We start from the raw sequence: 15,830 nt of genomic DNA, 5'->3' as shown, positions 1-15,830 counted from the left end.
GAAAAGCAGCCAACAAGTGCTCAGCATATGTTGGAACTCGTTCAAAATTATTCCAGGTGAATCTGGTTGAGAGAATGCCAAGATAATGCAAAAGCTGTCATCAAGGCAAAGGGTGGCTACTAAAATCTAAAATATTTTTGATTTGTTTAACACATTTTTGGTTACGACCTGATTCCATATGTGTTATTTCATAGTTCTGATGTATTCACTATTGTTCAACAATGTAGAAAATAGTAAAAATAAAGAAAAACCTTTGCATGAGTAGGCGTGTCCGACCCTTTGACTGGTACTATAGGTAAATAAAATATTTATTTTTATTTTTCAATAAATTTGCAAAGATTTTCAATAAATGTTTTCACTATGTCATTATTGTGTTTTGTGTGTAGATGGGTGAGAGAGAAAACTCTTCTGGTGCAACATCCCAAAAAATCACAAAGTTTATCTAACTCTGAATCTATATTTTTGTAAAAACATGCTCTCTCTCTCTCTCTCTCTCCTTCCTCTCTCTCTCTCTCTCTCTCTCTCTCTCTCTCTCTCTCTCTCCTTCCCCTCTCTCTCTCTGCTCTTCTCTCTCTTCCTCTCTCTCTTTCTCTGTCTCTCTCTCTCTCACTCTCTCCTCTGTCTCTCCTCTCTCTCTCTCTCTCTCTCTCTCTCCTTCCTCTCTCTCTCTGCTCTTCTCTCTCTTCCTCTGTATCTCTCTCTCTGCCTCTCTCTCTCTGCCTCTCTCTCTCTGTCTCTCTCTCTCACTCTCTCCTCTGTCTCTCTCTCTCTCTCTCTCTCTCTCTCTCTCTCTCACACTCTCACTCTTTCCTGTCTTTCTCTCTCTCTCCCTCTCTCTCTCTCTCTCTCTCTCTCTCTCTCTCTCCCTCTCTCTCTCTCTCTCTCTCTCTCTCTCTCTCTCTCTCTCTCTCTCTCTCTCGCTCTCTCTCTCTCTCTCTCTCTCTCTCTCTCTCTCACTCTCTCTCTCTAGAAACCTATCCAAGAACCCTCTAACCACCTTGTCCTGGCAACTGTTCCAGAACCTGCAACTTTCCGAGCTGTGAGTTACATTCTCATTCAAGCTAAAGTGTGTGTGTGTGTTTCAGAACCTGCACACAGCAAAACAACCACGTAAAACACAACATCTGTGTGAGTCTCAAACAGCATCTTGTTCTATATATGGTCCCATAGGGCTCTGGTCTAAAGTAGTGCACTACATAGGGAATAGGGTGTCATTTGGGACATACCGGCGGTGTCATGGCACTGTGATCTGGAAGTCAGTTACCCAGCATAATTAAGACACTGCACAGAGAGGGAGAGTTAGAGGCAGTCTGACCTCATTCTCCTGTTAGTTATGAATATTGCAGTAAAAGTCAGGCCCAATCTGATGCTCCTTCAGCACCACTAGTAGAATATTACAGTCTGGTCCAGTCTGATGCTCCTTCAGCCCCGCCAGGAGAATATTACAGTCTGGTCCAGTCTGATGCTCCTTCAGCACCGCCAGTAGAATATTACAGTCTGGTCCAGTCTGATGCTCCTTCAGCACCACCAGTAGATTATTACAGTCCGGTCCAGTCTGGTCCAGTCTGATGCTCTTTCAGCACCACCAGTAGAATATTACAGTCTGGTCCAGTCTGATGCTCCTTCAGCACCGCCAGTAGAATATTACAGTCTGGTCCAGTCTGGTCCAGTCTGATGCTCCTTCAGCACCGCCAGTAGAATATTACAGTCTGGTCCAGTCTGATGCTCCTTCAGCACCACTAGTAGAATATTACAGTCCGGTCCAGTCTGATGCTCCTTCAGCACCACCAGTAGAATATTACAGTCTGGTCCAGTCTGATGCTCCTTCAGCACCACCAGTAGAATATTACAGTCCGGTCCAGTCTGGTCCAGTCTGATGCTCCTTCAGCACCACCAGTAGAATATTACAGTCTGGTCCAGTCTGATGCTCCTTCAGCACCACCAGTAGAATATTACAGTCTGGTCCAGTCTGATGCTCTTTCTGCACCACCAGTAGAATATTACAGTCTGGTCCAGTCTGATGCTCCTTCAGCACCACCAGTAGAATATTACAGTCTGGTCCAGTCTGATGCTTTTTCTGCACCACCAGTAGAATATTACAGTCTGGTCCAGTCTGATGCTCTTTCTGCACCACAATATTACAGTCCGGTCCAGTCTGGTCCAGTCTGATGCTCCTTCAGCACCACCAGTAGAATATTACAGTCTGGTCCAGTCTGGTCCAGTCTGATGCTCCTTCAGCACCACAATATTACAGTCCGGTCCAGTCTGGTCCAGTCTGATGCTCCTTCAGCACCACCAGTAGAATATTACAGTCTGGTCCAGTCTGGTCCAGTCTGATGCTCTTTCAGCACCACCAGTAGAATATGACAGTCTGGTCCAGTCTGGTCCTGTCTGATGCTCTTTCAGCACCATCAGTAGAATATTACAGTCCTCCCCCTCCTCATCTCAGGGAAGGCCTGCCTCCCTGTTTCCTCTCCTCTTCATCTCAGGGAAGATCTCCCTCCCTGTTTCCTCTCATCTCCCTCCTCATCTCAGGGAAGGTCTGCCGCCCTGTTTCCTCTCCTCTTCATCTCAGGGAAGGTCTGCCCCCTAGTTTCCTCTCCTCTCCTCCTCATCTCAGGGAAGGTCTGCCTCCCTGTTTCCTCTCCTCTCCTCCTCATCTCAGGGAAGGTCTGCCTCCCTGTTTCCTCTCCTCCTCATCTCAGGGAAGGTCTGCCTCCCTGTTTCCTCTCCTCTTCATCTCAGGGAAGGTCTTTCTCCCTGTTTCCTCTCCTCTCCCTCCTCATCTCAGGGAAGGTCTGCCTCCCTGTTTCCTCTCTTCTCCCTTTATCTCAGGGAAGGTCTGCCGCCCTGTTTCCTCTCCTCCTCATCTCAGGGAAGGTCTGCCTTCCTGTTTCCTCTCCTCCTCATCTCAGGGAAGGTCTGCCCCCCTGTTTCCTCTTCTCCTCATCTCAGGGAAGGTCTGCCTCCCTGTTTCCTCTCCTCCTCATCTCAGGGAAGGTCTGCCTCCCTGTTTCCTCTCCTCCCCCTCCTCATCTCAGGGAAGGTCTGCCTTCCTGTTTCCTCTCCTCCCCCTCCTCATCTCAGGGAAGGTCTGCCTCCCTGTTTCCTCTCCTCCTCATCTCAGGGAAGGTCTGCCTCCCTGTTTCCTCTCCTCTTCATCTCAGGGAAGATCTCCCTCCCTGTTTCCTCTCCTCTCCCTCCTCATCTCAGGGAAGGTCTGCCGCCCTGTTTCCTCTCCTCTTCATCTCGGGGAAGGTCTGCCCCCTAGTTTCCTCTCCTCTCCTCCTCATCTCAGGGAAGGTCTGCCTCCCTGTTTCCTCTCCTCTCCTCCTCATCTCAGGGAAGGTCTGCCTCCCTGTTTCCTCTCCTCCTCATCTCAGGGAAGGTCTGCCTCCCTGTTTCATCTCCTCTTCATCTCAGGGAAGGTCTCCCTCCCTGTTTCCTCTCCTCTCCCTCCTCATCTCAGGGAAGGTCTGCCTCCCTGTTTCCTCTCTTCGCCCTTTATCTCAGGGAAGGTCTGCCGCCCTGTTTCCTCTCCTTCTCCTCCTCATCTCAGGGAAGGTCTGCCTCCCTGTTTCCTCTCCTCCTCATCTCAGGGAAGGTCTGCCTCCCTGTTTCCTCTTCTCCTCATCTCAGGGAAGGTCTGCCTCCCTGTTTCCTCTCCTCTCCTCCTCATCTCAGGGAAGGTCTGCCGCCCTGTTTCCTCTCCTCCTCATCTCAGGGAAGGTCTGCCTCCCTGTTTCCTCTCCTCTTCATCTCAGGGAAGGTCTCCCTCCCTGTTTCCTCTCCTCTCCCTCCTCATCTCAGGGAAGGTCTGCCTCCCTGTTTCCTCTCTTCGCCCTTTATCTCATGGAAGGTCTGCCGCCCTGTTTCCTCTCCTTCTCCTCCTCATCTCAGGGAAGGTCTGCCTCCCTGTTTCCTCTCCTCCTCATCTCAGGGAAGGTCTGCCTCCCTGTTTCCTCTCCTCCTCATCTCAGGGAAGGTCTGCCGCCCTGTTTCCTCTCCTCTTCATCTCAGGGAAGGTCTGCCCCCTAGTTTCCTCTCCTCTCCTCCTTATCTCAGGGAAGGTCTGCCTCCCTGTTTCCTCTCCTCTCCTCCTCATCTCAGGGAAGGTCTGCCTCCCTGTTTCCTCTCCTCCTCATCTCAGGGAAGGTCTGCCTCCCTGTTTCCTCTCCTCTTCATCTCAGGGAAGGTCTTTCTCCCTGTTTCCTCTCCTCTCCCTCCTCATCTCAGGGAAGGTCTGCCTCCCTGTTTCCTCTCTTCTCCCTTTATCTCAGGGAAGGTCTGCCGCCCTGTTTCCTCTCCTCCTCATCTCAGGGAAGGTCTGCCTTCCTGTTTCCTCTCCTCCTCATCTCAGGGAAGGTCTGCCCCCCTGTTTCCTCTTCTCCTCATCTCAGGGAAGGTCTGCCTCCCTGTTTCCTCTCCTCCTCATCTCAGGGAAGGTCTGCCTCCCTGTTTCCTCTCCTCCCCCTCCTCATCTCAGGGAAGGTCTGCCTTCCTGTTTCCTCTCCTCCCCCTCCTCATCTCAGGGAAGGTCTGCCTCCCTGTTTCCTCTCCTCCTCATCTCAGGGAAGGTCTGCCTCCCTGTTTCCTCTCCTCTTCATCTCAGGGAAGATCTCCCTCCCTGTTTCCTCTCCTCTCCCTCCTCATCTCAGGGAAGGTCTGCCGCCCTGTTTCCTCTACTCTTCATCTCGGGGAAGGTCTGCCCCCTAGTTTCCTCTCCTCTCCTCCTCATCTCAGGGAAGGTCTGCCTCCCTGTTTCCTCTCCTCTCCTCCTCATCTCAGGGAAGGTCTGCCGCCCTGTTTCCTCTCCTCCTCATCTCAGGGAAGGTCTGCCTCCCTGTTTCCTCTCCTCTTCATCTCAGGGAAGGTCTCCCTCCCTGTTTCCTCTCCTCTCCCTCCTCATCTCAGGGAAGGTCTGCCTCCCTGTTTCCTCTCTTCGCCCTTTATCTCAGGGAAGGTCTGCCGCCCTGTTTCCTCTCCTTCTCCTCCTCATCTCAGGGAAGGTCTGCCTCCCTGTTTCCTCTCCTCCTCATCTCAGGGAAGGTCTGCCTCCCTGTTTCCTCTTCTCCTCATCTCAGGGAAGGTCTGCCTCCCTGTTTCCTCTCCTCTCCTCCTCATCTCAGGGAAGGTCTGCCGCCCTGTTTCCTCTCCTCCTCATCTCAGGGAAGGTCTGCCTCCCTGTTTCCTCTCCTCTTCATCTCAGGGAAGGTCTCCCTCCCTGTTTCCTCTCCTCTCCCTCCTCATCTCAGGGAAGGTCTGCCTCCCTGTTTCCTCTCTTCGCCCTTTATCTCATGGAAGGTCTGCCGCCCTGTTTCCTCTCCTTCTCCTCCTCATCTCAGGGAAGGTCTGCCTCCCTGTTTCCTCTCCTCCTCATCTCAGGGAAGGTCTGCCTCCCTGTTTCCTCTTCTCCTCATCTCAGGGAAGGTCTGCCTCCCTGTTTCCTCTCCTCTCCTCCTCATCTCAGGGAAGGTCTGCCGCCCTGTTTCCTCTCCTCCCCCTCCTCATCTCAGTGAAGGTCTACCTCCCTGTTTCCTCTCCTCCCCCTCCTCATCTCAGGGAAGGTCTTCCTCCCTGTTTCCTCTCCTCCTCATGTCAGGGAAGGTCTGCCTCCCTGTTTCCTCTCCTCTCCTCCTCATCTCAGAGACGGTCTGCCTTCCTGTTTCCTCTCCTCCTCATCTCAGGGAAGGTCTGCGTCCCTGTTTCCTCTCCTGCCCCGCCTCATCCCATTCCTCATCAAAGAGGTTCCCAATCAACATGTTGAACTGCCTGAGAGGCAGCAGTACATCCTGTTGGAGGGAACTCTTTCGATTGTTCCATAGATGGGGTACAGACAAACTAAAAGCTGCTGTACCTAACTCTGAGGAGACCCAAGGGATTTCCAGAGTTAGCCATCCCTGAGACCAGGTATTTTGGAATTCCATGTGGGACACATTCCGCCATGTTTAATACAGTTACATGTTTACTCAGCAGATAATTATCAAACCCAGTCAAATTGGAAAAAAACATTACAGATTATCTTTGTTTTACAATTTGTCTCAGCAATTCAGTACCCTGATCTTTTGTCATTCTAGTGAAAGAGGCCCAACGTGATGCTGAACAATGATGTGATGCTGAACAATGTAGTCTGACTCCATATTACGCTTCACTGCTTGGGAAACAGAGGAAACAGAGGAAACAGATGGTGTTTTTGTCTCTCTGGGCCCTGCAGTGGAGTTACAGTAGCCAGCTTGGCCTTCCAGAACTGCTGCACAGCCAGCCTAACCCTTCTCTTGGGAAGCAGCCCTAATGTATTACAGTGGTGGGTTATACATGATAAATGGTCAATCTGTTGTAGTTTCTCTGAGGGGGATATGATGGGAGATCATTTGAGGAAGGCTGGGTCACTTCAGCCAACATGTTCATTCTTCAGCAGCTACTGTAAATCCATCTGCTAGAATCTGTCTGTCTGTCTGTCTGTCTGTCTGTCTGTCTGTCTGTCTAAATCTGTGTGTATGTGTTTGTGAAAGCATCTTCCTCTCATCCTGGCTCATCCATTCCTCTCATCCTGGCTTCCTCTATTGAAGCTCATAGCTTCCTCTTTAATCCTGGCTTCCTCTATTGAAGCTCATAGCTTCCTCTTTAATCCTGGCTTCCTCTATTGAAGCTCATAGCTTCCTCTTTAATCCTGGCTTCCTCTATTGAAGCTCATAGCTTCCTCTTTAATCCTGGCTTCCTCTATTGAAGCTCATAGCTTCCTCTTTAATCCTGGCCTCCTCTATTGAAGCTCATAGCTTCCTCTTTAATCCTGGCTTCCTCTATTGAAGCTCATAGCTTCCTCTTTAATCCTGGCCTCCTCTATTGAAGCTCATAGCTTCCTCTTTAATCCTGGCTTCCTCTATTGAAATTTAGAGCTTCACATATTCAAACATTGGTGCTTCTCTGTGAGTGGATTTTCTCCTGACTGGAATAGTCTGATCAAACCTGCAGTCCTTTGAGAGACCTTGGTTTAGATGACAGAGAATTAGACAGTAAAGACTGCAGTCCTTTGGTTTAGATGACAGAGAATTAGACAGTAAAGACTGCAGTCCTTTTGATAGGCCTTGGTTTAGATGACAGAGAATTAGACAGTACAGACTGCAGTCCTTTGGTTTAGATGACAGAGAATTAGACAGTAAAGACTGCAGTCCTTTGGTTTAGATGACAGAGAATTAGACAGTAAAGACTGCAGTCCTTTTGAGAGACCTTGGTTTAGATGACAGAGAATTAGACAGTACAGACTGCAGTCCTTTGGTTTAGATGGGGCGGCAGGGTAGCCTAGTGGTTAGAGCGTTGGACTAGTAACCGGAAGGTCAAATCCCCGAGCTGACAAGGTACAAATCTGTCGTTCTGCCCCTGAACAGGCTGTTAACCCACTGTTCCTAAGCCATCATTGAAAATAAGAATTTGTTCTTAAACTAGCTGTTTTCCTTCACTACAGTATAATCATCCCTCATATCTTAAACTAGCTGTTTTCTTTCACTACAGTATAATCATCCCTCATATCTTAAACTAGCTGTTTTCTTTCACTACAGTATAATCATCCCTCATATCTTAAACTAGCTGTTTTTCTGTTACAGTATAATTTGTTTACAGGAGGCTGGACGTTGTGGTGTTTGACTGTGGTTGTGATGTGTTTTTGTTTACAGGAGGCTGGACGGTGTGGTGTTTGACTGTAGTTGTGATGTGTTTTTGTTTACAGGAGGCTGGACGGTGTGGTGTTTGACTGTGGTTGTGATGTGTTTTTGTTTACAGGAGGCTGGACGGTGTGGTGTTTGACTGTGGTTGTGATGTGTTTTTGTTTACAGGAGGCTGGACGGTGTGGTGTTTGACTGTGGTTGTGATGTGTTTTTGTTTACAGGAGGCTGGGCGGTGTGGTGTTTGACTGTAGTTGTGATGTGTTTTTGTTTACAGGAGGCTGGACGGTGTGGTGTTTGACTGTGGTTGTGATGTGTTTTTGTTTACAGGAGGCTGGACGGTGTGGTGTTTGACTGTAGTTGTGATGTGTTTTTGTTTACAGGAGGCTGGACGGTGTGGTGTTTGACTGTGGTTGTGATGTGTTTTTGTTTACAGGAGGCTGGACGGTGTGGTGTTTGACTGTGGTTCAATGTGTTTTTGTTTACAGGAGGCTGGACGGTGTGGTGTTTGACTGTGGCTGTGATGTGTTTTTGTTTACAGGAGGCTGGACGTTGTGGTGTTTGACTGTGGTTGTGATGTGTTTTTGTTTACAGGAGGCTGGACGGTGTGGTGTTTGACTGTAGTTGTGATGTGTTTTTGTTTACAGGAGGCTGGACGGTGTGGTGTTTGACTGTAGTTGTGATGTGTTTTTGTTTACAGGAGGCTGGACGGTGTGGCGTTTGACTGTAGTTGTGATGTGTTTTTGTTTACAGGAGGCTGGACGGTGTGGTGTTTGACTGTGGCTGTGATGTGTTTTTGTTTACAGGAGGCTGGACGGTGTGGTGTTTGACTGTGGTTGTGATGTGTTTTTGTTTACAGGAGGCTGGACGGTGTGGTGTTTGACTGTAGTTGTGATGTGTTTTTGTTTACAGGAGGCTGGACGGTGTGGTGTTTGACTGTGGTTGTGATGTGTTTTTGTTTACAGGAGGCTGGACGGTGTGGTGTTTGACTGTAGTTGTGATGTGTTTTTGTTTACAGGAGGCTGGACGGTGTGGTGTTTGACTGTGGTTGTGATGTGTTTTTGTTTACAGGAGGCTGGACGGTGTGGTGTTTGACTGTAGTTGTGATGTGTTTTTGTTTACAGGAGGCTGGACGGTGTGGTGTTTGACTGTAGTTGTGATGTGTTTTTGTTTACAGGAGGCTGGACGGTGTGGTGTTTGACTGTGGCTGTGATGTGTTTTTGTTTACAGGAGGCTGGACGGTGTGGTGTTTGACTGTGGTTCAATGTGTTTTTGTTTACAGGAGGCTGGACGGTGTGGTGTTTGACTGTGGTTGTGATGTGTTTTTGTTTACAGGAGGCTGGACGGTGTGGTGTTTGACTGTGGTTGTGACGTGTTTTTGTTTACAGGAGGCTGGACGGTGTGGTGTTTGACTGTGGTTGTGATGTGTTTTTGTTTACAGGAGGCTGGACGGTGTGGTGTTTGACTGTGGTTGTGATGTGTTTTTGTTTACAGGCTGGACGTTGTGGTGTTTGACTGTGGCTGTGATGTGTTTTTGTTTACAGGAGGCTGGACGGTGTGGTGTTTGACTGTAGTTGTGATGTGTTTTTGTTTACAGGAGGCTGGACGTTGTGGTGTTTGACTGTGGTTGTGATGTGTTTTTGTTTACAGGAGGCTGGACGGTGTGGTGTTTGACTGTAGTTGTGATGTGTTTTTGTTTACAGGAGGCTGGACGGTGTGGTGTTTGACTGTAGTTGTGATGTGTTTTTGTTTACAGGAGGCTGGACGGTGTGGTGTTTGACTGTGGCTGTGATGTGTTTTTGTTTACAGGAGGCTGGACGGTGTGGTGTTTGACTGTGGTTCAATGTGTTTTTGTTTACAGGAGGCTGGACGGTGTGGTGTTTGACTGTGGTTGTGATGTGTTTTTGTTTACAGGAGGCTGGACGGTGTGGTGTTTGACTGTGGTTGTGACGTGTTTTTGTTTACAGGAGGCTGGACGGTGTGGTGTTTGACTGTGGTTGTGATGTGTTTTTGTTTACAGGAGGCTGGACGGTGTGGTGTTTGACTGTGGCTGTGATGTGTTTTTGTTTACAGGAGGCTGGACGGTGTGGTGTTTGACTGTGGTTGTGATGTGTTTTTGTTTACAGGAGGCTGGACGGTGTGGTGTTTGACTGGGGTTGTGATGTGTTTTTGTTTACAGGAGGCTGGACGGTGTGGTGTTTGACTGTAGTTGTGATGTGTTTTTGTTTACAGGAGGCTGGACGGTGTGGTGTTTGACTGTGGTTGTGATGTGTTTTTGTTTACAGGAGGCTGGACGGTGTGGCGTTTGACTGTGGCTGTGATGTGTTTTTGTTTACAGGAGGCTGGACGGTGTGGTGTTTGACTGTGGTTGTGACGTGTTTTTGTTTACAGGAGGCTGGACGGTGTGGTGTTTGACTGTGGCTGTGATGTGTTTTTGTTTACAGGAGGCTGGACGGTGTGGTGTTTGACTGTGGTTGTGACGTGTTTTTGTTTACAGGAGGCTGGACGGTGTGGTGTTTGACTGTGGCTGTGATGTGTTTTTGTTTACAGGAGGCTGGACGGTGTGGTGTTTGACTGTGGTTGTGATGTGTTTTTGTTTACAGGAGGCTGGACGGTGTGGCGTTTGACTGTGGCTGTGATGTGTTTTTGTTTACAGGAGGCTGGACGGTGTGGTGTTTGACTGTGGTTGTGACGTGTTTTTGTTTACAGGAGGCTGGACGGTGTGGTGTTTGACTGTGGTTGCGACGTGCGTTGGATCCAGCTTTGGCAGCAGAGAGGAGAGGCGGGGCTTCACACCCAGATGCTGTTCTGCAGAAACGGGGCCTTTAAGATACGATTGCAAAACATGTACATTACCTTATGTGGTAAGGAAACACACACACGTGTGCACACACACACACATGCCTGCTCACACACGCGTGCACACACACACACATAAATAAAGTGCATTAGGAAAGTATTCAGACCCCTTGACTTTTTTGCAAAAAAAAAGCAAAAAAATATGAAATATCACAATTACAAAAGTACTTGTTGAAGCACCTTTGGCAGCGATTACAGCCTCGAGTCTTCTTGGGTATGACGCTACAAGCTTGGCATACCTGTATTTGAGGAGTTTCTCCCATTCTTCTCTGCAGATCCTCTCAAGCTCTGTCAGGTTGGATAGGGAGCGTCGCTGCACAGCTGTTTTCAGGTCTGTCCAGAGATATTCCATCGGGTTCAAGTCCAGGCTCTGGCTGGGCCACTAAAGGACATTCAGAGACTTGTCCCGAAACCACTCCTGCATTGTCTTGGCTGTGTGCTTATGGTCGTTGTCCTGTTGAAAGGTGAACCTTCACCTCAGTCTGAGGTCCTGAACGCTCTGGATTCAGAGACGTCCCGAAACCACACAGTGATCTGCTGTTCTCTCTCTCTCTCAATTTGTTTTCAAATTCTTTGTGGGTCTTTGTAATCTGACGGAAATAATTGTCTCCAATATGGTCATACATTTAACAGCTTTATTTCCACCTCATTTTGTGGGCAGTGTGCTCAAAGCCTGTCTGCCTACAGTGGCATTTCTCAATAGCAAGGCTATGCTCACTGAGTCTGTACATAGTCAAAGCTTTACTTAAGTTTGTGTCAGTCACAGTGGTCAGGTACTCTGCCACTGTGTGCACTCTGTTTTTTGTTAATTCTTTCCAATGTGTCAAGTAATTATCTTTTTGTTTTCTCATGATTTTGGTTGGGTCTACTTGTGTTGTTATCCTGGGTCTCTGTGGGGTGTGTTAGTGTTTGTGAACAGAGCACCAGGACCAGCATCCTTAGGGAAATCTTCTCCAGGTTCATTTCTCTGTAGGTAATGGCTTTGTTATGGAAGGTTTGGGAATCACTTCCATTAAATTTGAGTATTTAATGGCTCATTTATGGATTTGGATAATTAGTGGGTATCGACCTAATTCTGCTCTGCATGCATTATTTTGTGTTTGTTCCATTATGTGAAGTCTTGGTTGGTGAGCGGACCCCAGACCTCACAACCATAAAGACAATGGCTTCTAGAACTGAGTCAAGTATTTTTAGCCAGATCCTAATTGGGATGTCTAATTTTATGTTCCTTTTGATGGCGTAGAATGTCCTTCTTGCCTTGTCTCTCAGATCGTTCACAGCTTTGTGGAATTTACATGTGGCGCTGATGTTTAGGCCAATGTATTTATAGTTTTTTTGTGTGCTCTAGGGCAACGATGTCTAGATGGAATTTGTATTTGTGATCCTGGCAACTGGATCTTTTTTGGAACACCATTATTTTTGACTTACTGAGATTTACTGTCAGGGCCCAGGTCTGACAGAATCTGTGCATAAGATCTAGGTGCTGCTGTAGGCCTCCTTGGTTGGTGACAGAAGCACCAGATCATCAGCAAACAGTAGACATTTGACTTCAGATTCTAGCAGGGTGAGGCCGGGTGTTGCAGACTGTTCTAGTGCCCTCGCCAGTTCGTTGATATGTATGTTGAAGAGGGTGAGGCCGGGTGTTGCAGACTGTTCTAGTGCCCTCGCCAGTTCATTGATATGTATGTTGAAGAGGGTGAGGCCGGGTGCTGCAGACTGTTCTAGTGCCCTCGCCAGTTCGTTGATATGTATGTTGAAGAGGGTGAGGCCGGGTGCTGCAGACTGTTCTAGTGAACTCGCCAGTTCGTTGATATGTATGTTGAAGAGGGTGAGGCTTAAGCTGTAGGGGAACAGTGGGTTAACTGCCTGTTCAGGGGAACAGTGGGTTAACTGCCTGTTCAGTGGAACAGTGGGTTAACTGCCTGTTCAGGGGAACAGTGGGTTAACTGCCTGTTCAGGGGAACAGTGGGTTAACTGCCTGTTCAGGGGAACAGTGGGTTAACTGCCTGTTCAGGGGAACAGTGGGTTAACTGCCTGTTCAGGGGAACAGTGGGTTAACTGCCTGTTCAGGGGAACAGTGGGTTAACTGCCTGTTCAGGGGAACAGTGGGTTAACTGTCTTGTTCAGGGGAACAGTGGGTTAACTGCCTGTTCAGGGGAACAGTGGGTTAACTGCCTGTTCAGGGGAACAGTGGGTTAACTGCCTGTTCAGGGGAACAGTGGGTTAACTGCCTGTTCAGGGGAACAGTGGGTTAACTGCCTGTTCAGGGGAACAGTGGGTTAACTGCCTGTTCAGGGGAACAGTGGGTTAACTGCCTGTTCAGGGGAACAGTGGGTTAACTGCCTGTTCAGGGGAACAGTGGGTTAACTGCCTGTTCAGGGGAACAGTGGGTTAACTGCCTGTTCAGGGGAACAGTGGGTTAACTGCCTGTTCAGGGGAACAGTGGGTTAACTACCTTGTTTAGGGGCAGAACGACAGATTTTTACCTTGTCAGCTCGGGGATTCGATCTTGCAACCTTTCGGTAGCTCTAACCACTAGGCTACCTGCCGCCTCGCCTGAGAAGACTTTGCCTTTGTTTTGGTTCATTTGTTTGTCAATTAGGGTGTGCAGGGTGAATACGTGGTCTGTCGTACGCCAATTTTACATTCGCTCATTACATTGTTTACACTGATGTATGTGTCTGCTCTTAATGATAATGCAGAGGATTTCCCCAAGGTTGCTGTTGACGCTTATCCCACGGTAGTTATTGGGTTCAAATTTGTCTTTACTTTTGTGGATTGGGTTAATCAGTCCTTGGTTCTAAATATTGGGGGAAGATGCCAGAGCTGATTGATGATTGATTGAGGTTGATGTTAGATTCTCTGGTTTCTTCCATTACATTGAGCTGATTGATGATTGATTGAGGTTGATGTTAGATTCTCTGGTTTCTTCATTACATTGAGCTGATTTCTGAGGTGCTGCTGTTCCCTAGTGTATTTCTGTATTGTTTTAGTGATTCACCAGAGCGAAGAAGTAGACTCAGGTTTTCTGGGTCTCTATGTTTTTGGTTGGACAGGTTTCTCCATTTCCTTATGTTTTTGCATTCTTCATCAAACCATTTGTCATTGTTGTTCATTTTAGATTGTCTGCTTGAAATGTTTAGATTTGATAGGGAAGCTGAGAGGTCAAATATACTGTTTAGGTTTTCTACTGCCAAGTTTACACCTTCACTATTACAGTGGAACGTTTTGTCCAGGAAATCATCTAGAAGGGATTGAATTTGTTGTTGCCTAATAGTTTTTTGGCAGGTTTCTACACTACTTTCCTTCCATCTATGATGTTTCTTAATATTACTCAGTTCCTTTGGCGCCTCATGATTCAGTATTGCTCTTTTCAAGTAGATGTGATTTTGCTGTGATCTGATAGAGGTGTCAGTGGGCTGACTGTGAACGCTCTGAGAGACTCTGGGTTGAGGTCAGTGATAAACTGGTCTACAGTACTACTGCAAAGGAATGAGCTATAGGTGTACCTACCATAGGAGTCCCCTCGAAGCCTCCCATTGACTATGTACATACCCAGCGTCGAACAGAGATGCAGGAATTGTGACCCATTTTTGTTGGTTATGTTGTGTCTAGGGGGGCATATGGGGCAGGGAATGCTGTCCCCTCCAGGCAGGTGTTTGTCCCCCTGTGTGCTGAGGGTGTCAGGTTCTTGTCCAGTTCTGGCATTTAGGTCTGGAAATGGTTGATCTCCCCCTCCAGGATGGAGAATCTGTGATTGTTAAAGTATGGGGATTCTAGTGGGGGGATATAGGTACCACACATGAGGAAATGTTTCTCTGTCTCTGTCTCTCTCTCTCTCTCTCTCGCTCTCTGTCTGTTTCTCTCTCTCTCTCTCTCTCTCTCTGTCTGTCTCTGTCTCTCTCTCTCTCTCTCTCTCTCTCAATCTCTCCCTCTGTCTCTCTTTCTCTTTGTCTCTCTCTGTCTCTTTCTCTCTGTCTCTCTTTCTCTCTGTCTCTGTCTGTCTCTCTCTCTCTCTCGCTCTCTGTCTGTTTCTCTCTCTCTCTCTCTCTGTCTCTGTCTCTCTCTCTCTCTCTCTCTCTCTCAATCTCTCCCTCTCTCTCTTTCTCTTTGTCTCTCTCTGTCTCTTTCTCTCTGTCTCTCTGTCTCTGTCTGTCTCTCTCTCTCTCTCTCTCGCTCTCTGTCTGTTTCTCTCTCTCTCTCTCTCTCTCTCTGTCTGTCTCTGTCTCTCTCTCTCTCTCTCTCTCTCAATCTCTCTCTCTGTCTCCTTCTCCTCCAGACGTACCAGAGATCAGTGTAAGCCACAACAGTAGCCTGATGATGATAGAGGGTGATAATGTAACGGTCAGCTGTAATGGGTCAGGAGCTCCCCTCCCCGAAGTCGACTGGACCGTCGCTGGACTACACTCCATCAACACACACCTGGTGAGACATACACACACCTGGTGAGACATACAGACACCTGGTGAGACATACAGACACCTGGTGAGACATGCACACACCTGGTGAGACATACACACACCTGGATGGATGCACACATGTAACCAGGCACACACACAGGTCACCTTAATAATCTAATCTCCTGTCCTCTAGTTCTCCAGTCTAACGTGTACTGCAGTCTAATGTCCACCAACCCAATTCATCTTCTCTAGGTCTCCAGTCTAACGTGTACTGTAGTCTAATGTCCACCAACCCTATTCATCTCCTCTAGTTCTCCAGACTAACATGTACTGTAGTCTAATGTCCACCAACCCTATTCATCTCCTCTAGTTCTCCAGTCTAACGTGTACTGTAGTCTAATGTCCACCAACCCTATTCATCTCCTCTAGTTCTCCAGTCTAATGTCCACCAACCCTATTCATCTCCTCTAGTTCTCCAGTCTAACGTCCACCAACCCTATTCATCTCCTCTAGTTCTCCAGACTAATGTCCACCAACCCTATTCATCTCCTCTAGGTCTCCAGTCTAACGTGTACTGTAGTCTAATGTCCACCAACCCTATTCATCTCCTCTAGTTCTCCAGTCTAACGTCCACCAACCCTATTCATCTTCTCTAGGTCTCCAGTCTAACGTGTACTGTAGTCTAATGTCCACCAACCCTATTCATCTTCTCTAGGTCTCCAGTCTAACGTGTACTGTAGTCTAATGTCCACCAACCCTATTCATCTTCTCTAGGTCTCCAGTCTAACGTGTACTGTAGTCTAATGTCCACCAACCCTATTCATCTCCTCTAGTTCTCCAGTCTAACGTCCACCAACCCTATTCATCTCCTCTAGGTCTCCAGTCTAACGTGTACTGTAGTCTAATGTCCACC

General features: G+C 48.0%; 1 protein-coding gene across 2 annotated transcripts in view; it reads left to right on the top strand.

Annotated features, from left to right (window-relative positions):
- Positions 1-15,830, top strand: part of LOC110513060 (NT-3 growth factor receptor) — a 150,614-nt gene that overhangs the window by 59,511 nt on the left and 75,273 nt on the right. For both annotated transcript variants that reach the window (XM_036964134.1, XM_036964135.1), the window contains exons 4-6: positions 971-1,039; positions 10,368-10,522; positions 14,797-14,942. In XM_036964134.1, coding sequence (XP_036820029.1) covers positions 971-1,039; positions 10,368-10,522; positions 14,797-14,942 — 370 coding nt within the window. The remainder of the gene's footprint in view (positions 1-970; positions 1,040-10,367; positions 10,523-14,796; positions 14,943-15,830) is intronic.

Source organism: Oncorhynchus mykiss, chromosome 26, assembly GCF_013265735.2.
Source record: "Oncorhynchus mykiss isolate Arlee chromosome 26, USDA_OmykA_1.1, whole genome shotgun sequence".
Classification (NCBI taxonomy): domain Eukaryota; kingdom Metazoa; phylum Chordata; class Actinopteri; order Salmoniformes; family Salmonidae; genus Oncorhynchus; species Oncorhynchus mykiss.
Note: the sequence above shows the minus strand (reverse complement) of the source record. Positions and strands in the feature narration are given on the sequence as shown.